Genomic DNA, 23,192 nt, shown 5'->3' on the forward strand with positions numbered 1-23,192 from the left:
TTTTAGTAACCTTCGTCACCAAGACGTACGGAAATCGTACGCGATTGGTTGACTATGTTTTGAACTGCATTTTATACACCGAATATGGTACCTCCCCTTAAAAATAAGCTGTGTAGAGTTAGGCATCGTAGATTAATCTTTAATGAATAAAAATCAGTCTTATCCACTACGCGAACCTGAACGGATTGTCTCTCCAAAATATCACAGCCAAGATATAACAAAATTTATTTATATTATTAACCACTTCCTTTTTGATAAAGCATCCATTATGAAGTGAACCTGGTGGTAAAATAGCGAGAGCACATGCCCATCACGCCGAGGACCTGGAATCGAATCCCACTACCGCCAAACTTAAAAAACGTAAGTTCTTCCTTCGGAAGTAGAGCAAAGTCTTATATGTATGTATGACCGAGATTTTTAGTCCTAGGCTAGTTCATCTCGAGACCCACGCTTTACTTGCCTTCCGAAAGAAGAACTCACATTTTGTCAGTTTATCGGGAGTGAGATTCGATACCAAGTCCTCGGTGTGTTAGTCACGTGCTTTATTCTTCACACCAGGTTCGCTCCACAAATATATATATATATATATATATATATATATATATATATATATATATATATATATATATATATATATATATATATATATATATATATATATATAAGCTAGAAGATCGACACAATCATATGAAAGAGCTGTAAACGATGTGTGCTACTTAATTAAACTCAATTAGGTTATGCTTCTTGAGAGAAGTTACAAAATAGAAACTTTGAAGCCGAAACCTGAAAACTAGAAGTTAGAACACAGGAGGCTAAAATGAGAAGCAAGAAACTAGAGGCACAAATCAAGAAACTATAGGTTAGGTAAAATGTAGAAATAAAAGGTAGAAAATATAAGTTAGAAAAAGGAAGATACAAGAAGAGATAGAACATGAAGAATTTAAGTTATATGTTAGAAGATAGATAGAACAAGGTAGATAGTATAAGATAGATAATATAAGATAGGAAATGTAATGTAGAGAAATAAGAAATTAGTAGAGAGATGATAGAAACATCTGCTATAAATAGTTAGGAGATCGAAGCTCGATGTGGAATGTGGAAAATCCTGCTGTTTTCGATTCAAGAAGATAGAATAAGACAAATTGATGAAGCTGGAAGATAAAAGATGAAAAAGGCAAATACATAGGTAGGAACATAGTTGTTAGAAGATAGAAGGATTAGGTGTAAGAACACTCACTTGCAAAGAGTTGCATTCACTTATTATTCTCTCAGCTTTGAAGCATGCTTCAGAGTCGTTTTCATAGCTCTGCCATAACTTTGGCATGCGTGTGAGACCCTTACTTTTAGATAAAATTACTAGGTAAAAGCTATAAGACCTCTATAAACTGTTTTTGGTTAGCATCTTATAAGTAGAGAAAATCGCAAGTGAGTGTAACTCGTTGCAAGTGAGGGTTCCCATCCCTGGTAGAATCTAGATGATATAAGATATAAGCCTGCAGAAAAATATTGAGTACCGTAAAACGGGGTATCTTTGATAATGCGGGTAACTTTGATAGTGCGGCAGGCATTGTATAGTTTATCTTATAACTATGATTCCTTCAACCAGTTAAGAAAAAGGCAAACGTAAATCAATTCTATGCATATGAAAGTTTATCTTAGACGTATTTTCATTAAAATCTAGTTTATATACAACTTTTTGGACAAAAAATAAAAATTGTTGATATTTTTGTCATTTATCAACCCCTTCAAACAATCTGCTATACGACTTCGTTACAACTATTTTTTCAATGAATGGGCTCTAATTCTCGATGGATTAATCATAGACGATTCCAAATCTGGCCTTGAATCTCTTAACGAAGTGTGTTTTTACGAAATGGAAGCAATTTTGTAAATTGGGCCATAAATCTCCATACATTGATAAACGCCTAAAAGTATGCAATGCCCTTGTAATTTCATGTAGATAAATAAGTGTCGTTCAAAATTTGTTAATAAAACATCAAAACACTACCTAAAAAAAGAAAACTCACCATGAATAGTATGTAATCATATGTTGATGTACCGTTAAGTATATATTTTTACAAAGATAATGATTTTGACAGCTAAATTCATTGTGTTTTGCACTCAGTACTCCACAAACTCATTTTTTTATGCAGAATTTAGTAAAAAATCAATGTTTTGATATAAATATTCTATCTGATATAGTCCACAAGGCTCCTCTCATCATGTCCGTACTCCTAAAATTTCAAGCTGTGATTATTTTTTGAGATTTGATGTGTTTTTTAGGGAATTATCAAAGTTACCCCAAAATGAAAATCTGATTCTCGCTCATATGAAAAACTAAAACACAGACAAACAGACGTCACACTCTACTCACTTCCCATCGTTTTCCTTTTTATCGGATTATTCAAACATTCCGTGGTCCGCAAATCGCTCGCTCATGGCGCTCGCGTCGTTTTTGCTCCTGTTTGACGTTTGCTCACTACCGCCATCTACTCAGTGGGTTTGCGTACCACAGCGTTATTAGCATTGGGCGATTCTGTTTGCATGACGATGATTTTTATCGCATTTTGTTCCAAGTGATACGTCTGTTTGTCTGTGACTAAAAGTTACTCAAAATATTTTAGAATCTCGAATATTTCAATTGCAATTGATAACTGATACCCCAGTACTTGTTTTAAAAATATAAAAGTAGGGAAAATACTGTTGCATTTAAAAATATTGAGAAAATTCGCTGAAAAACTATCAAAGTTACCCCATTTTACGGTACTGAAGAACATCAGGATACAAAATTTCGTCGATGATAAAACTGCATTTTTTTAACAGAGTATAAAATTTATAAATATGGAACAAACATTCTAAAATTAAATTTGAAGTTCACTGGTTTAAAAAATTTCACCTATCAATCTAGGACGTATCACACCTTCTTGCCGTAAATCTTGTCTTATTACTTTCTGCTTGGCCACCAGTTTTCCCATGAACTTTTCATCCAATCTCTTTCCCTCTCCTCTGCTTCCAGTGTGGCCTACGCGCTGATATTCATCGTCGGGCTGCTGGGCAACATCTCGGTGGTGATTGTCGTCAAGAAAAGCACCATGATGCGATCGCCGACCAATCGCTTCATCGTCAATCTGGCGTACGCTGATTTATTGGTCAATTTTCTCTGTCTGCCGTTCACGCTCATCGGCAATCTCTATCCGGGTAAGTTTCGTTCTATTTTAAGTTGGAAATATATTACTAGGAAATGTTTTTAATTGGGCTTGAGGAAAGAGGTGAAACGAGTTGTCTGACCGCTGAAGAAGGTTAAAACATTTATTAGACATATTTCTAGGCTGTATGTAATTGCGATTAGAACACAGTCAATATGTGTATGTAGATCTAGATTCTATCTTGAATCAATGAAAGAACAATCGATTCCGAAATTTACTACACGCATCTAAAGCTCTTCAACCATCTCATTCAACCCCCATCATCACTTTCAATGTCACGTTCATGTTTATTTAGGATAATGTCGCCCATTATTTCTCAAAGACGGTCGTCACATAATATGTATCCAACCATCCATGCAAAGGAAACAAAAGTCACAGACATCCCACACCCGTCCGTCCCGTCCGTTTGGAAGCTTGTTGTGGGATGTTTCGAAAACTAACAAACGAAGCAGGTCGGCATTCGCTTCATTTCCCCAAATCGTAATCCCAACAGCAAACCTCATCATCGACGACGTTTATCCATAGTGCCTCGAAAACGTGTCGCAAAGGGGGTGCTGAAAACTAAGTAGGGCGACGTAGTGCGATTGATGATGCTTCTTTAAGCGGGAGATTTTGAAGGGAATTAGGTATAACGGCGATTGTATCGACTTTACGATGATCGGGAACAGTTTAGCTTTCTGGGAGGGATGAGATGGATTAGAAAGATTTATATTATCGTTTAAAAGTTAGAACGAGGTGCTGAATTTCATGATTCTTGTCAAACTTCAGTTTATTTACGTATTAAATGCTTACACGCTAACGCCGCTCAGCACTAAAGTGCATAATTTCCAGACTACACCAAAAATGTGTAACCCTTGCACATTTACAAAACCAGCTCCAGTGTCCGCAAAGTCGTTCAATTCGCAAATATTTTTGTACGCCAATCTAGCTTGGTTTACTAGTGACGTTGGAAAACAAAAAAAAATCAACATTTCGCATCTAGACGAGTGCACCAGCTGTTTTTTGAGAATGTGTAACTGTTACACATTTTTGTGTGGTCTGGAAATTATGCACTTATGAGTAGGTCTTACACATTTTAGTGCTGAGCAGTTTTAGCGTGTAGTAAAATTATAAACTGATAATTACTTGATACTGATGGGCTACAATTCGTAGCTGTGACCATACGCCGAATGAAGCATTCTCCTCTACTAGTCACGGTCCAGGGCCAATCGCTTCTGATCGTTTCAAGTCCTCAACTGCAAAAAGCCAACGTGTGTGTGGCCTACCACGAAACAGACTTGAAAACTTCCCGAGCAGGGGAAAATAGCTGCAGAATACCAAACTAAGGTATGCAAAACCCAATATGTACCTACAACCTGAATATGGTTATAAGTAGACAGGTAAAATACCTAAAATAATAACTGGTGTGTATTCCATGGATACCACGTCAATAATGACTTAAGGTATTACAATACCTCAATAATAACAGACGATTTTCCCAAACAAATGGTGTTTTTTTTCATAATTGTACAATACCTCAATACCTCCTCAATACCAACCCAATAACTACATAATACCATAACAGGTTATTTTCTATAGTGTTTCAGTCGGTTCATAATATTCATCTCTTTATATATTTGGTACAATTCAATTCGTAGTTCATGCCACGCCGCCAGATGCCAACTTACAGTTTATCTCCGAGTATTGTTCGCAGCATTTTACGCACAAAGACTCCAAAGGCTCTTCAATCAGCTTCTCTCAACGTCCACGATTCATGGCCGTATAGAGCGACTGGAAGTCTTGTATAACGCCAATTTTTTTTCCTTCGTTTGCAGCCTACAGGACTTCAACCTGTTTCCTAGACCGAAAAAGGCCCGATTCGCAGCCACAATCCGTCTTTTCACCTCGTGGATACCATCATTACCATACGTTACTGGAGTATCAAGATCAAGCCTGCCCACACGAAAGGAAGAGAAAGAAGCGTTCTACGCACAGTTAGAGCAAACATACGATGATTGCTCGCCGCGTGACGTGAAATCGTTGTCGGCGACATGAACGCGCGGGAGGAAATGTACAGACTGGTAATCGGGAGAAATAGGCTGCACGCTAGTATGGGACACGCTTGTATGGAAAAAATAAATCCTCGCTCCAGTCGACTTTTTAGATCCCATTTAGGTCCCATATGACCTGTACAAAATTTCAGCGCAATCGGTGAAACTATAATTTAGCGCAAGCGGATCAAAGTTTTCATAGGATTTACTATGGGAAAAGTTACATTTTCAATTAAAAAATCCCAGAGGTTGCCCTTTGTCTCCTTAATTCAAATCGATCAACGTTTCTTGTAGAAAAATCATTTGTGAAACTTTCCTTCGAAGACCGCAAAGAACGGCTTTTTGTTTTGTTTTATCAGCAGCACTGCTGCTGCCGTTGTTGCATGGGGTGGCGGGAGGTATCACCACCCCCAGAAACAACAGCTACCAAGGCAGCAGCTACAGTGCTGCTAATAAAACAAAACAAAAAGCCGTTCGTTGGATCATTCATTTATTTAGTTAACATCAAATTCATGATAATACTGAATCAACAATTTGCCGCCATAATACTCGATTTGCAGCTGCAGCTCTCCAACGTCGGTCACGCCCAACACTCGCCAGATCACGCTCCACCTGGTCCGCCCATCGTGCTCTCTGCGCTCCACGCCTTCTTGTACCAACCGGATGGTTAGCAAACACCAACTTTGCAGGGTTGTTGTCCGGCATTCTTGCAACATGCCCTGCCCACCGTATCCTTCCGGCTTTGGCTACCTTCTGGATGCTGGGTTCGCCATAAAGTGCAGCGAGCTCGTGGTTCATCCTTCTCCGCCACACACCGTTCTCCTGCACGCCGCCGAAGATCGTCCTTAGCACCCGTCGCTCGAAAACTCCGAGTGCTTGCATGTCCTCCTCGAGCATCGTCCACGTCTCGTGCCCGTAGAGAACCACCGGTCTTATTAACGTCATGTACATGGTACATTTGGTGCGGGGGTGAATCTTTTTTGACCGCAGTTTCTTCTGGAGCCCATAATAGGCACGACTTCCACTGATGATGCGCCTTCGTATTTCACGGCTCACGTTATTTCAGCCGTTAGCAAGGAACCGAGGTAGACGAATTCTTCTACCACCTCGAAAGTATCCCCGTCTATCGTAACATTGCTGCCAAGGCTTGTCCTGTCTCGCTCAGTCCCACCTACCAGCATGTACTTTGTCTTAGCCGCATTCACCACCAGTCCGACCTTTGCTGCTTCACGTTTCAGGCGGGTGTACTGTTCTGCCACCGTTCCAAATGTTCTGGCAATAATATCCATGTCATCCGCAAAACAGACAAATTGGCCGGATTTCGTGAAGATCGTACCTCGGCTGTTGAACCCGGCTCGTCGCATAACACCTTCCAGGGCGATGTTGAATAGTAGGCAGGAAAGTCCATCACCTTGTCGTAGTCCCCGTCGAGATTCAAATGAACTGGATAGTTCACCCGAAATCCTTACGCTGTTCTGCACACCGTCCATCGTTGCTCTTATCAGTCTAGTCAGCTTCCCGGGAAAGCTGTTCTCGTCCATAATTTTCCATAGCTCTGTGCGGTCGATACTGTCGTATGCCGCTTTGAAGTCGATGAACAGGTGATGCGTTGGGACCTGGTATTCACGGCATTTCTGGAGGATTTGCCGTACGGTGAAGATCTGGTCCGTTGTCGACCGGCCGTCGATGAAACCGGCTTGGTAACTTCCCACGAACTCATTTACTTTAGGTGAAAGACGACGGAAGATGATCTGGGATAGTACTTTGTAGGCGGCATTCAAAATGGTGATCGCTCGAAGGTTCTCACACATTAACTTGTCGCCTTTCTTGTGGATGGGACAGATTATCCCTTCCTTCCACTCCTCCGGTAGCTGTTTGGTTTCCCAGATCTTGACTACTAACTGGTGCAGACAGGTGGCCAACTTTTCCGGGCCCATCTTGATGAGTTCCGCTGCGATACCGTCCTTACCAGCCGCTTTGTTGTTTTTGAGCTGGTGGATGGCATCCTTAACTTCCCTCAGCGTGGGAGTTGGTTCGTTCCCGTCCTCTGCTGCATCAACATAGTCATTTCCTCCGCTGCCTTGGTCCTCCGTGCCTACATTCTCTTCGCCATTCAGGTGCTCGTCGAAGTGCTGCTTCCACCTTTCGATCACCTCACGTTTGTCCGTCAGGAGGCTCCCGTCCTTATCCCTGCAGATTTCGGCTTGCGGCACGTAGCCTTTGCGGGATGCGTTGAGCTTCTGGTAGAACTTGCGTGTTTCCTGTGAACGGCACAGCAGTTCCATTTCCTCGCACTCCGCTTCTTCCAGGCGGCGCTTTTTCTCCCGGAAGAGACGGGTCTGCTGCTTCCGCTTCTGTCTGTATCGCTCCACATTCTGTCGGGTTCCATGCTGCAGCATTACCGCCCGCGCTGCATCCTTCTCCTCCAGAACCGCTCTGCACTCCTCGTCGAACCAATCGTTTCGTCGACTCCGTTCTACGTACCCGATAGTGCTCTCAGCTGCGTTGTTGATGGCTGCTTTGATTGTACTCCAGCAGTCCTCTAGAGGGGCCACATCGAGCACACCCTCGTCCGGCAACGCTGCCTCGAGATTCTGCGCGTATGCGGTGGCGACATTCGGTTGCTTCAGTCGCTCTAGATCGTACCGGGGCGGCCGCCGGTAATGTACGTTGTTAATAACGGAGAGTTTTGGGCGCAGTTTAACCATCACCAGGTAGTGATCGGAGTCGATATTAGCGCCACGATAGGTCCTGACGTCGATAATGTCGGAGAAGTGCCGTCCATCAATCAGAACGTGGTCGATTTGCGATTCCGTTTGTTGTGGTGATCTCCAGGTGTAACGATACGGGAGGCTGTGCTGGAAGAAGGTGCTACGAATGGCCATGTTCTTGGAGGCGGCGAAATCGATGAGGAGTAGGCCATTTTCGTTCGTCAGCTGGTGGGCGCTGAACTTTCCAATCGTCGGTCTGAATTCCTCCTCCTGGCCTACCTGAGCGTTTAGATCCCCTATGATGATCTTGACGTCGTGGTTTGGGCAGCGGTCGTACTCGCGTTCGAGCTGCGCGTAAAATGCGTCTTTGTCATCATCAGTGCTTCCGGAGTGAGGGCTGTGCACGTTTATTATGCTAATGTTGAAGAATCGGCCCTTGATCCTCAACCTGCACATTCTTTCGTCGATCGGCCACCAACCGATCACGCGCCTCTGCATGTCGCCCATCACTATAAAAGCTGTTCCCAGCTCACGTGTGTTGCCGCAACTCTGGTAGATGGTATGATTACCTCTAAACGTTCGCACCATAGATCCTGTCCAACACACCTCCTGCAGCGCTACGATTCCGAACCCGCGGTCCTTCAGTATATCGGCGAGTATGCGGGTGCTCCCGATGAAGTTGAGAGATCTGCAGTTCCACGTACCGAGCTTCCAATCGCAAGTCCCTTTTCGTCGCTGTGGTCGTCGCCATTGGTATCGGTTCGCATTCTTCTCTTGTTGATTTTCCGGTGCTAGTCTTTTTTACGGCTGGCTCGCAGGGCCTGACACCAACCCACTAACCCAGGGAGCTGGGCTTACCTTCCCGGAAGCTACGGGTTCTGCGTTCGTTGGATCACTAATCGGTAATAAATCAATAACTTTTTCCACAAGTATCCAATCGTTTTGCGGTCTTCGAAGGAAAGTTTCACAAATGATTTTTCTACATGAAACGTTGATCGATTTGAATTAAGGAGACAAAGGGCGACCTCTGGGATTTTTTGATTGAAAGAGTAACTTTTCCCATAGTAAATCCTATGAAAACTTTGAACCGCTTGCGCTAAATTATAGTTTCACCTATTGTGCTGAAATTTTGCACAGTTCATATGGGACCTTAATGGAATCAAAAAAGTCGACTGGAGTGAGAATTTGATATTTGTCCCATACTACTGCACGCCGTATCGAATGATAACGGCCAGCATTGCGTAAACTTTGCAGCCTCCCGTAGTATGGTAGTCCGAAGCACCTTCTTTCCCCGCAAAGATATCCACAAAGTCACCTGGAGATCACCCGACCATCAAACAGAAAACCAAATCGACCACGTTCTAATCGACGGTAAATTCTTCTCGGATATAACCAATGTCCGCATATACCGCAGTGTGAATATAGATTCGTATCACTACTTAGTAGCTGTATGCATGCGCTTAAAACTTTCGGCAGTTGTTACCACGCGTAGAGATCACGGCCATTCATAGCACCTTCTTCCAGCACAGCCTCCCGTATCGTTACACCTGGAGATCACCACAACAAACGGAATCGCAAATCGACCACGTTCTGATTGATGGACGGCACTTCGACAATGATTTTTCATAAGGGCCTAACTGACTTGATCGATTTCTCTTCGTTGACTCTCTCTTTCGTTAATAACTTGATCAAAACGAACAAAATCATTATTCTTTTTGTTTCTATAGCAAGATGTAGTCATCTCCTTCGCATTTCAATCAAAAATGTTTGGGAAAACTCAATATACAGTCTGTAATAACACAAAGAGAGGATCGATGAAGAGAAATCGAAAATGTCAATTAGGCCCCTAATGAAGAATCAATGTCGACTTCTCCGACATTATCGACGTAAGGACCTATCGTGGCGCTAATATCGACTCTGATCACTACCTGGTGATGGTTAAACTGCGCCCAAAACTCTCCGTTATTAACAATGTACAGTATCGGCGGCCGCCCCGGTACGATCTAGAGCGACTGAAGCAACCGGATGTCGCCACCGCATACGCGCAGAATCTCGAGGCAGTAGCGTTGCCGGACGAGGATGTGCTCGATAAGGCCCCTCTACAGAACTATTGGAGTACACTCAAAGCAGCCATCAACAACGCAGCCGAAAGCACTATCGGGTACGTGGAACGGAGTCGACGAAACTATTGGTTCGACGGGGAGTGCAGAGCGGTTCTGGAGGAAAGGGACACAGCGCGGGCGGTAATGCTGCAGCATGGAACCCGACAGAATGTGGAGCGATACAGACAGAAGCGGAAGCAGCAGACCCGTTTCTTCCGGGAGAAAAAGCGCCGCCTGGAAGAAGCAGAGTGCGAGGAAATGGAACTGCTGTGCCGTTTACAAAAAACACGTAAGTTCTACCAGAAGCTCAACGCATCCCGCAAAGGCTTCGTGTCGCAAGCCAAAATCTGCAGGGATAAGGACGGTAGCCTCCTGACGGACAAACGTGAGGTGATCGAAAAGTGGAAGCAGCACTTCGACGAGCACCTGAATGGCGAAGCACGGGGAATCAAGGCAGCGGAGGAAATGACTATGTTGATGCAGCAGAGGACGGGAACGAACAAACTCCCACACTAAGGACGGTATTGCAGCAGAACTCATCAAAATGGACCACCTGTCTGCACCGGTTAGTAGTCAAGATCTAGGAAACTGAACAGCTACCGGAGGAGTGTGTAACCGGCGGTTGCAAATGCTACTTGCAGCTCCACCGCAAGGTATTTTCCTCCTCCAGCAAGCCCACCGTGTATACCACTCACCTTATGCAGGCGGGAGAGTTCTTCTTGTCGGCATAAAGAGTGAGTACCGATTAGATCTCAACACCAATACGCTACAGAGAAGTAGTTCATTTGCAGTAGTGTGAGCGCGAGAAAAAAAAATAAATAAAAGCTCGCCATACGTTCATCATGTGCTCATGGATGAATTATGATGGAAGTGTTGCCAAACTGGAAGAGCACCACTAAGTTCGGTTTTTTTCGTGCTCGGTCGGACCATTTAGATTATTAAAACCCTCAGCTATCGGCGCGAAGAGATTATTCTGTCCGAAACACTAGTCGGAATCAGTGCGCGTCGGAAAACTAACTTCTAAATTTTTGTGAGTTTATGTTAAAATAGCCAGTGGTGAAGATTTTTAATTTTAGTTTGATCTTTTCAGAATCGCATGCATAGTTAAGAGAAAAACTGCATGCAAAGTTAGAAGAAGTTAGTGGTTCAAAAATTGTTTCTATTGTACTGGAATAGGCATTGTAACACTTTTGTACTTTTGTGAGAAGCAGATCACGTGTGTACCGAATATTGTGAAGAAAAAGGTAATTTAACGGTTACATTGTGCCTTTGATAAAAGCGTGAAAGTGACGTAACGAGAGACTAATGATGGGGTAGGTCCTTCTGGAGGGCCTTTTTCTTTTTTCTGTTATCTCTTGGAGGAGCAAAAGGCACCGTTTTCTTCGGCAGGATTGTCCATCGGCCATTTCCCCGAACGAGCGCACCGATAAGTGACCCGACACGTCAGTTTTGGGACAGAATTGGGAAAAGCGCCCGACACGTGGCCCGCCGGTCGTGTATTGCATTGTTCGGCCATTGTGGAGAGCCAAATCACCACTATCTCGTCGGCCATTCTGCCAAGTTGCCTCGCTCTCCGCCAACTACGCCATCCCGGACGCCATCCGCCATTGTTTTCGGCCATTGTCCGGTCGATCGAGGAACCACACCGAAACCTACATACCAGTTCACCTACGAATATCCCGTAAACCGATTGGGACCATTAGACTCGCGTTGGAACTCGCGGATTCGACCTCCCAAGAAGCACCAACGACCCACTAGCCATCAGCGGTTTCCTGAAGCCTCGAGTTACCATCCGCCCCGACGGCGGCCACCCGGAGCATCCGTCTACGTCCCGCTGCCGGTAGACTCGCCAACAGCCATCAGAAGCCTTTCACACACCACCGCTACCTACGTCATTCACCGAATATGCATGAACCGCAAGTACCCCATTCATATGTTGTGACGTCACTCAAAAATGCCATAATTGGTCAATAAATAGGCATGTAAACTAAATTGCTCTGTAGGTAGCACATTCTGTTCAAGATACAACTGTCCATTAGATTTCTCCACCACTTTTTCCCTTTGTTTCGCTAAATCGGACTCAAAAGGGAGTCGTCAGGCCTCGCCTACTGTGTTTCGGTAAAATTTCTTCTCTTCGGCCAGCTTTTGAGCCCCCTCTAGGTACGGCACTGTTTGGCAATTCATTCCACATTGTCACATTTGTGGGCACGTGTCGCGCAACACACGTGCATGTGTAGCTCCTACTACAGGTGAGTACCTCTGCGAGCGTGTAGTGTTGAGAACTAAGGTAAACGACTCTGTAATCGTCACCTTTCCCTAGCCTCGGTGAGCTAGCGGGTAACAAGCGAAACGAATGGATAATCTGTCCAATCCACAAGGAAGGTGACAAGTTAATGTGTGAGAACTTTCGAGCGATCACCATTTTGAATGCCGCCTATAAAGTGCTTCCGGCGTCTTTCACCTAAAGCCGGTTTCATCGACGACCGGTCGACAACGGACCAGATCTTCACCGTACGGCAAATCCTCCAGAAATGCCATGAATACCAGGTCCCAACGCACCACCTGTTCATCGACTTCAAGACGCCATACGACAGTATCGACCACACAGAGCTATGGAAAGTCATGGACGAGCACAGCTTTCCCGAGAAGCTTACCAAACTGATAAGAGCAACGATGGACGGTGTGCAGAACAGCGTAAGGATTTCAGATGAACTATCCAGTTCATTCGATTCTCGACAGATACAAGGTAATGGACTTTCCTGCCTACTATTCAACATTGCCCTGGAAGGTGTTATGCAACGAGGCGGGTTCAACAGCAGGGATATGATCTTCACGAAATGCGGCCAATTTGTTTGTTTTGCGGATGACATGGATATTTTTGCTAGAACATTTGTAACGGTGGCTGAACTGTACACCCGCCTGAAACGTGAAGCAGCAAAGGTCGGACTGGTGGTGAATGCGGCTAAGACAAAGTACATGCTGGTAGGTGGGACTGAGACAGGACAAGCCTTGGCAGCAATTTTATGATAGATAGGGGTACATTCGAGGTGGTAGAAGAGTTCCTCTACCGTGGTTCCTTGCTAACGGCTGACAATAACGTGAGCCGAGAAATATGAAGGCGCATCATCAGTAGAAGTCGTGTCTACTACGGGCTCCAGAAGAAGCTGCGGTCAAAAAAGATTCACCTCCGCACCAAATTTACCATGTACAAGACGTTAATAAGACCGGTGGTCCTCTACGGACACGAGACATGGACAATAGTCGAGGAGGACCTGCAAGTACTCGGAGTTTTTGAGCGACACGTGCTAAGGACGATCTTCGGCGGCGTGCAGGAGAACGGCGTGTGGCGGCGAAGGATGAACCACGAGCTCGCTGCACTCTACGGTGAACCCAACATCCTTAAAGCGGCTAAAGCTGGACGGATACGATGGGTAGCGAATGTTACAAGAATGCCGGACAACAACCCCGCAAAGTTGGTGTTCGCGACAGATCCGGTTGGCACAAGAAGGCGTGGAGCGCAGATAGAACGATGAGCGTGACTTGGCAAGCATTGGGCGTGACCGAGGATGGAGAACGGCAGCCACGAACCGTGTATTGTGGAGAAATATTGTTGATTCAGTGTTATCGTGAATTTGATGTAATACTAAATAAATGAATGAAATGAATCATTTTTTTTTCGCTAAGTGATGAGCAACCTCAAACATAACAGGATCTAATAATAAACTAAGGAATCCTGAAATAATATTTGAAAACACAAACAACTTTTGTATTTATTTTGATATTATTTCTTATTACTAATAAGAAATATCTGTATGTTATTTTATCATATCCCTATAATGTTTTTCATGATTCTTTCTTTGTAAAATAAATTAAATTACTTCACCTTCGGGAATTTTTTTTTCCGTCGCGTCATCATTCGAAAACAAAAAAAAAACTATTTTATTTGCATTAATATCATCCTTTATACTATTGTTTATCAGCATCTTTGTCTGTTGAAACTGATGTACTGCGATGCTCCACCATGTGCAGCATAGTTGTCCCATTAACATAGGAATCCCCATTAACATGGGATAATTTCAATTTATTATTGCATAAGTACAACGATTAAACTCAGGTTTTGTAAAGTTTATGCTTCTGATTAATAAATAACAAACGGGTGAATTTGAGCCTGGTCATTATTTAACTACTTTAACCCTCTAATACCCAACCCCGCCTTTAGACGGGGTATAGTTTGAGAATTTTTGTAATTTTTGTTTCGAGGGAAATCAATTTTTTTACATTTTTGGCTGATATTTAGGACTGTTTTGTATATCTCAAAATGGTTTTTGGTGTATTTTAAAGCGTATTTACATTTTTCAAAAATCATTGAAAAATGGATGTTTTGGTCACCTTTTAGAAGTCATTGTTTATTTTGTATTAAATCGCTACAATTAACATATTTTAAATTTTTCCCAAACCATTCTATCCTTGTTTAATAGTTTAAGGGGATCGAATACACTCTAAAATTAATTTCCTTAAAATAACACGGGAAATAAAATTTTATATGAAAAAAAATAAAAATAAAAATATTTCAACAATAATCATAAAATCTCAAAATGTTTTCATCCCAAAAAATCCGTACTCCAAATAGGCTTCCAGGAAAAATATAAAAGTGTGGGGATGTTCAAAAAAAAATTAGAAAAATCAAAAACTGAAATTCACAAAATCGAGAATTAAAAAGAATCATCTTCCAAAACATGTTTAAATCGATTTTAGATGACGAAAAATAATATTTAGATCAAAATCAAAAATTTGGGTATTAGAGGGCTAAGCGACAATAAATAAATTGTATTCTAAGAAATAACAAACTACTACAAGTTCACCGTTATTTAGATTAGATTAGATTGTTTCAAAAAATCCTGATAAGGTTTTTGATCAAATGATGGGTTTCCAACTTTTTCAACCTTTCAGGTAAATGCACGAACTCATCTGGTGTTTGAATTAGTATTTGAAAATTTCAGCTATTTGTGAAAATCCATTGTTCATAAACTATTTGAGATGGATCAATTTGATCAACTTTCTAAGTCTGAAAAATTTGGAAAACGATCTCATTTGCAAAAGATTCAATTGTCCCATCTAGTTGAACAATCGTATAACAGTTTTTTTTTTTCAAGTCTCGGAGTTTCCGAGCGACGCATGCTAAGGACGATCTTCGGCGGTGTGCAGGAGAAAGGTGTGTGGCGGAGAAGGATGAACCACGAGCTCCCTGCACTTTACGGCGAACCCAGCATCCAGAAGGTGGCCAAAGCCGGAAGGATACGGTGGGCAGGGCATGTTGCAAGAATGCTGGACAACAACCCTGCAAAGCTGGTGTTTGCAACTGATCCGGTTGGCACAAGAAGGCGAGGAGCGCAGAGAGCACAAAGGGCGGACCAGGTGGAGTGTGACCTGGCGAGCATTGGGCGCGACCGAGAATGGAGAGCGGCAGCCACAAACCGAGTATTGTGACGTACTATTGTTGATTATGTCTTGTCTTAATGATGTTGAACAAATAAATGTATGTTTGTATGTATTGAACATCCACAATCGTTATGCGACAAATGGAGAAGTATACAATAGTTGCAGTATTTTCCTTAAAAATTTGAAAATCTTCACGAAGTGAACGAATAAATAAATAAACGTTTTTGTATATGCTGTCGCTCAATATTTCTTTTCATAGAAACACCATCGTTCTGCCCTCGAATGGCCCTGCTCACAATAACACTATATGCAATATCATTCTTCACTTCCGTGATAAGTTGTCACCCAATCCTTTCGTTGATTGTTGGAGACATTCCTTCCTGTCATCTTTCCTATCTTTGCGTATAGCATGCACGATGAAACGAGGTACCAGATGTCAGATGAACGTTTTATCTTGATATGCCAGGTGCAATAGCTCAAACTAGATTTGGGTATTAAATAAGAGATAAAATACAATAAACAACACTTAGTACATTTTCCACAAATACTGGGTGATCACCTTTAAAATAATCAATAATTTTTCCATGCAAGATGTCATTTGGAAATAATATGATAACTCCTAACACAATACTCAATACAAAACCAATAACACTAGTTTACAGCATTCTTGAACTCGATAAGCTGATGATCATTTTTGGTGTAGAGTCATGCCCTGAGTTCGAAAACGCGAAGGAAAAAAATTACAGTAGAGCGACAAATTTTTCGACTTTCCATGCTAGGTTGATGATTTGAAATCCATTCTTGTTCTATTTTTAAGCAAAGTCTCTCAATTCACGCTTCTCATTCTCCGTAATCAATACTCCGATTGAGCTGAATTTTTTACTGTAACTCGCCTACATATGATATGTGAAATTAATGTTGAGAAAGAATTTTTAGATTGTTTTTTTCTTATTGAAAAAAAAATACATTTCTTCATATATTTTTGCTAAAATTTAAGGAGTTTGTCAGGTTACTTAAGCGGATAACTTAATAAAGGGTGATCAGCTTTGTAAGATGCGGATAGTAAACAGGGGTATACCACAAAAGTTCAACTACTGGTTCAACTCCCCCCCAACAAAAAAAAGGAGTTTGTCCCTAAAACTCGCCAATATCTTTAATCTCATCAATCTGACGCATAACCTGCATTCAGATGATCGAATGGTATTGTATTCAGATTTTAATTTATGAAAAAAGACTTAAAATTGGTTGAACAAAACGCAAGATATTTGAATTTTAGTAAATTCCATATTTTAAAAAGTCGTAAAACTCGATATTGAGCTAAAACTCAAAAACTGTTCTACTTAAAATGTTTTGAAGCGCCGTCTCGGAATCAGCGCTAAATTGTATTTCAAAAATTTTGGTCGTTGACAGAAGTTCACGACTTTCGTTTTATTTTGTAAACTAGTGTAACTCATCGTGTATTTTCATCGGTGATTCAGTATCCTCCACAATACCAAAACAAGCTGATTCTAACACCACGACAACCGACCAATACCTTACTTTGGTATGACACCTGACTTTGGTATGCTTTAGTAATTCATTCCCGCTCGGGCGCAGGCAATAACTAATTTGGAATTTTTACTCAAAAATTAAATTAACATAGCTCTTGAACTGCATTGTTGTTAAAAAATGAAATGTGAGAAATTTCAGGAACAATTTTGGAAAACTTAGAGTTGAGGATGAAGAATCTCGAGTTACTTTCCAAATTGGTGTAAGTCAGTTTTTTTTTTGTTAATTTCAAATTTTAAGTTGTAATATCTCATAAACGGCAGCTTTTAGAATGTTAGTGGTTAAGACCATTTTTATTCCAAATAAACCCAAGAATCGTATTTTGTATTCCAACCTATACGATTTCTTTAATCAGCCAAAGTATGCATTATTTTTAGGTCTTCATAAACTTTTTCATACATTTTTTTTCCATCGCTACCCTTACGATAAAACGTTTGCTTTGACCTATTTTTTTGTAGAAAACAAAATACGAACATGAGATATTTAAAATTTTAGATTGTTTGTATTTTTCTCCTTGAAAATAAATGTTGATGGCCAGTGTAATATTTTTCACCATCGAATTCCAAACTCCAATTTTTCAAAATATATATAAGTACGAAAACACTTGGGACTTTTTAAAAATTACTCGAGGGTCGAAAAAAAAATTCAGTAGATATTTTTATGTTAGCTATCCTGAAAACACATGCTTATTATAATCAAAATCGCAGATGGTGATGTTTATAATTCGACTATTTCTCGTCATTTTGCGTGGAAATCGTCAGCAGTGTGTGGAAGCCAGAAACTGTCCAACGGAAATGTGATTCAACTAGGATGTTAGAGGGTTTAGGTAATCATATGGTTCCATAACGATAACGGGACATATTCTGTTATCATTTACAAATAGAGTATATTACAAAAAAAATTCTGATTTTGGCAACTGAAAATAAAACTTTTTCTGCCAAAATCGAAAGCCATGTCGACTCAGCCTCCTTACTGGTTCCCATCCCGAAAAAATCCTAGCTACGCCAATGTTACCCAAGTAACATTTTTAAGTCAAAAAGCTTTGAGTATAAATTAGTCTATGGTATAACCATCTCAAAATAAACCCGTAAGGTAAAATTGTTACTTGAATCTTAGAGGTGCTGAGGATTTTGTTTCATTAGCTTCATGTGTAATATCAAGCTTAGCTTAGCGTTTTATGTGCACTTTTACAGATATTAAGAGCTTTCTTTGCCAATGACTATTTTGCATGATATACACATGTATTGCAGACTCTATGCCTTAGGAGGTCAAAGAAATTTTATTTACAAAAAGTTAATGGACTGACCAGTAATCGAACCCATCACCCTTAGCATGGCCACTTTCAATTCAAGATTGATGCTTTCGAAAGCGTAAGTAGAAGTTCAAGTCAGCCATTGTGGCAGCTATACTTGTATTCTCGCATCGCCACCTTTAAATTTGTATGTTTCACCTTCAAAACCTGTTTAATTAATGTCCGTTCTAAAACATTCAACGTTGCCTTGTGACTGAGAGAATAAAATAACTTTAAATATTTGCTCTCCCTGATGCTCTATTTCTTGGTCGATTAATTATAATTGGAAACGGACTGAAATGGCGAGCTGCTAATTGTCATCCTTTTCTAGTGAAATTGCCGAGACGGACGCACGCCTGCCATACACATAACTTTGAATAAAATTTCACAGCCGAGGGGATTGGACATTGAGGAAAAACTTTTCCGTTGAATAAAATTTCCTTGGGCGTACAACGGAGAGATTTTCCAAATCGGTTCCCAATCTTTAACATAACGCGTTCGTAGCTCAGACAATCCTACCTACTAAGAATTTTGATTTTTTCATCTGTAGGTATTGGTATAATTCAGTCGAAGGCCATTAAAAACCATACTTTATGGGTGGACTGGTTTTTCGTTCGATGCGGTCAAAGAATGGCGACCTTGTGAAATCAATCCGAGGCAGAAAAGCTTGTTGGCAAAGATTTTGCCTTTAATATCAACAGGCGAAAGATATGGAAAAGTTTTGAAGCCTCGAGTGATTTGGGTGGTGGAATTGAACACCCAAATCATGATGAAATATTGAAATCAAGCACGTGTTGCTTGCAGTGCTTTCGCATTGAGTGTCGATCGGCACTCGGAACTTTGAGAGTGTGGAGTTGCCATCTGGAAGAAGTTGGATTCTTTCTTTTTCTTAGCAGTCCTAAATTAAAGATATATTCAATTTCTCTTTTTGATAAATATTGAATAATTATTTTTTTTAATAATTAAATTCAAGTCAAAATTCTATGGATAAATTCAAAGTCAGAATTTAAAAATCCGATATTTAACACAAATGAATGCCCTATGGCTACCTTCATATATGTATTAAGTTCCATCCATGATGACCATTCTCACACCCCCACCCACCCAACAGCCTCTTCCGATTCGATAGAGACATTCCTACCAAAATGACATCCGGCAAAGACAACACCGATCACGCTCGTTGAAAACTACTCAAAAGTGAGTAGTTTTCGACTCAATACTTTGGCAAAAACTGTCAAAAGAGAGTAACATTATTTTGACCAACTGAGTTGTTTTCTACTCACTTGCAAAGAAATTAGCGCTTTACTCTCTTTTGAGTATTGGCTGTTTAAATTCACTCACCTGTAACGGTCAAAATCTTGTGAAAATCATTCTAAGTCGCTGCGGTGAAATTGCTTTCAGTTATATATTAAGTATTTATATAGACTAAGTCCTGCGAAGTTTGTTTTAGGAAGACATGGCAAGTGTATATATATGCTACACACGGAACAGTCAAGTTATTGTATAATAATTCTCAAAAACTGTTTTCCAGAAATTGCCAAAGCCCGGCGGTGCTTAGCGAACCATTTCAGAAGAACATTTCTTGGAAAGTATTCAAATTAAAATGACTTTATAAAAGGATTACCGATGGATTATTTTGGAAGACCCGGAAGACCTCTTAAGAGATGCAGATGCCTTCAGAATTGCATTCGCCTATGATGTACAGGCCGCCGGAAATCATCGGAGCTCTGACATCCGGGGAGAACAAGTTCCAGCTCGTGATCCAGCTGCAAGCATTTACTTTCTATTTCAATTAAAAATTATTTTGTTAGATAGTTTGTAATTAAGTAATAAAAGTGTTAACTGTTTTATTAAAAACTCGGCATTTTTTTCAATCCAAATAAAAAAAACAATCAAAACAAATTTGCAAGACTGAGTAAAAATCTACTCACTTTGATAATTTCAAATTTAATGAAAGTGAGTTAGAGTTACTCTAATTTTGATAAAATTCAGCTTTACTCTAAAGTGAGTAACGCTCGATTACTCTCTTTTGAGCTGTTCCACTTTTTGCCAAAGTGAGTCGAAAACGACTCATTTTTGAGTAGATTTGAACGAGCGTGATGGTGTTCTTTCTAATCAAATTTCGGACGCGCCTTCTTCAATGTTTCCATTGGCTCGCCACTTTCCTTCAACGGTAGACGAATATTTCCGCTACCACCGCCGCGGCGAATGAATTAATGAAAATGCGTTCAAAAATTATGTCGAATTCTCTAGCACCCCTCTCCATCTCTCTCTTTTCCATTCCAGCGTGGATCCTTGGGGTGTTCTTCTGCAAAACCGTGTCCTATATGCAGGGCGTTTCGGTGTCGGCTTCGGTCAATACGTTAATGGCCATCTCCATCGAGCGCTGTGTGGCCATATCGTTTCCCATCTCCGGAACCATCACCACCAGGTAAGGGAACGTCCATAAATTACGTCACGCAAAAATTGGCCATTTTCAACCCCCCCCCCCCCTCCCTTCTATGTCACACTTTTTGTATGAGAACTCTGAAAGTTTTGTATGGGTCGTCACACTTTGCTGAACCCCCCCTAAAAGCGTGACGTAATTTATGGACGTTCCCTAAGAGAAATTCCTGTTCAAAATTTTCACGCAAATTTTCAATTAGGAATCGCGCCACTTGGGCGGTGGCTTCTGTATTCGTCTGTTTTCCACTATAACTCAGTCAAATTTGAACCAATTGACACAACTTTTGGAATGTGGTGAGATAGGTATAGTATCTACCCGTGTACAACATTTCAAGTCAATTGGATCAAAATTGACTGAGTTATAGTGGAAATCAGACGAATATAGAAGCCACCGCCCAAGTGGCGCGATACCCTACCATTTGGTATGCATTATTCGGTGCCACCGTGGAAGCACCCATCTTTCTTGATTTGATAAATAATGGGATTTTTACTCGTGTTATTTCAGACAATACCGGGCAATTGTTACCGTCATCTGGCTAATTGCGTTGGGTATAAATCTTCCATGGTTGTTCGTTTTCACGTTAAAACCGATAGGCATCCCGGGAAGTTTGGCACAGGTGAGTATACTGCATAATTTGTAAAGAGAATTTGCTTTCGACGGACTTGGGTCTAGTGGCTACCGCTTCTGATTCGCATGCAGAAGGTCCTGGGTTCAATCCCTGGCCCGTCATTTTCCTCTTACTGTGTATCTTTCTATCTACTTTCTCTCTATCTCATATACAACTCATATTTATTCGTAAGCTCATAGCCATCACTAGAACAGAAACGGGTTGAAAAAGACGTTTTCCTTCCTTCTAACTTGCACAGCACAGTGTCAATCATATATCGCCTACAAGTTATGCAACCAAAGCGAATAGTGCCGCTTCTTCTTCAGGGAAATCAACACACAATCTATCACCTAAATATATTCCCTCCTATCCATGGATCGCATCACCGACCAAACCAGTTCTGTCGCAGAAGCCGTCGAGTAGGGGAACAGAGCCCAAAATGCCAAGATGGGGTAAAATGGCCCAACGCATAAAATTATTCCTGAATGGGACTTGATCATTGCTATAGGTGGATGGTGTCAAGATTTGTTTGCATTAAACATTCTTCTAGAAGCTAGGTCGCGAAACCCACGGAAAATCTTTTGATTTCCCAATGAAAATTGGCAACTTCCGGTTTTCCGTGGTTGCAATTAAGGTTTTCGGGTGATTTTATTACCAGCCAAGTGTTTCCAAGTAGATTGAGGCACCCATGGAGGCGCATGGTTGTTGAAGTCTACGCTATCCATGTTAGGGGTCATTCAAATATGACGACCATCGTTTAGCGGGGAAGGGGGTGACACTCCTTGTATTGAGTAATACGTAAAAACGTGACAGAGAGGTGAAAGTAAGTCGAAAATGCCAGAAAACTGATGGACGTAATTTTTGAATGTTTTCATGAAGTGGCATCTTACCCCATGGCAGATGGGCTTTTTGCACCACTTCCGTTTTACGAACCAGTTTTTGAAATCGCAAAAAATCGATGAAAATGCAATAATTTAGTGAATATTTTTGTTGAAACATCGAGCAAATATTGTCTAGCTGCTGTTACCACTTTGAAAGCCTAACAAATGAGGCTATATATCATTGAAAACGATGAAAGTTTGAAAATGGCATATTGCCCCACTTTCCCCTATAGACGAACAAATGTGTTCGCTCTGCAGGTAGGGGAACAAAGCCCAAAATGACAAGATGGGGTAAAATGGCCCAACTCATAAAACCATTCCTGAATGGGACTTGATCATTACTATTGGTAAGTTTCCAGTTCCCAAGTAGAGCGCTCAAGTAAAATTCCTCCTTTTTCCGTAAGTAATTTTGACATTTGTTTAACCGACAGCATTTTTACGAAACGATGCTGTAAGAAGGATGTGAAGAAAAGGGCACTGCATAACGGCGGTTGCTAGATAAATTGTTCGTTGTTCGTGTGGCGTTTCGTGACCTTGTTGTTTACGATTTGGACTTAGAGAAATTTTGTTCGTTTCCTCAGGAAGTGTGATTGAAATTTAAATTTAATTTTTGCGCGCGTATGGGGAAAATCCAGATAGTGAGATTTCAGCGCCACGGTGTCAAAATCTCGATTTTTATCGAACTTTCATGTACCTCGACGAGAAAATATTTTATCGGTGAAAATTTTCCCATACATTTTGTATGGGACGTTTTTTGGTTAAAATCAGTATTTAATTAATTTTAGTATGGAAAATAGCCAAAAACTTAGATAAATCAAAATTTCCCCGATGGAATATTTTAAAACTTTCCAATTATAAAGTATAGCCAAAATGCTGACTTTCTGTGAAGAAAGATCCGAGGTACATGGAAGTTCGATAATAATCGAAATTT

General features: G+C 41.1%; 1 protein-coding gene across 1 annotated transcript in view; it reads left to right on the forward strand.

The window, feature by feature from the left end:
- The window catches only part of LOC134291682 (neuropeptide SIFamide receptor-like), a 144,463-nt gene that overhangs the window by 99,305 nt on the left and 21,966 nt on the right, over positions 1 to 23,192 (forward strand). The window contains exons 3-5 of the mRNA XM_062859755.1: positions 3,017 to 3,198; positions 20,614 to 20,758; positions 21,278 to 21,389. Of these exons, the coding sequence (XP_062715739.1) occupies positions 3,017 to 3,198; positions 20,614 to 20,758; positions 21,278 to 21,389 (439 nt within the window). The remainder of the gene's footprint in view (positions 1 to 3,016; positions 3,199 to 20,613; positions 20,759 to 21,277; positions 21,390 to 23,192) is intronic.

The sequence above is a fragment of the Aedes albopictus genome, chromosome 3 (assembly GCF_035046485.1).
Source record: "Aedes albopictus strain Foshan chromosome 3, AalbF5, whole genome shotgun sequence".
NCBI lineage: Eukaryota > Metazoa > Arthropoda > Insecta > Diptera > Culicidae > Aedes > Aedes albopictus.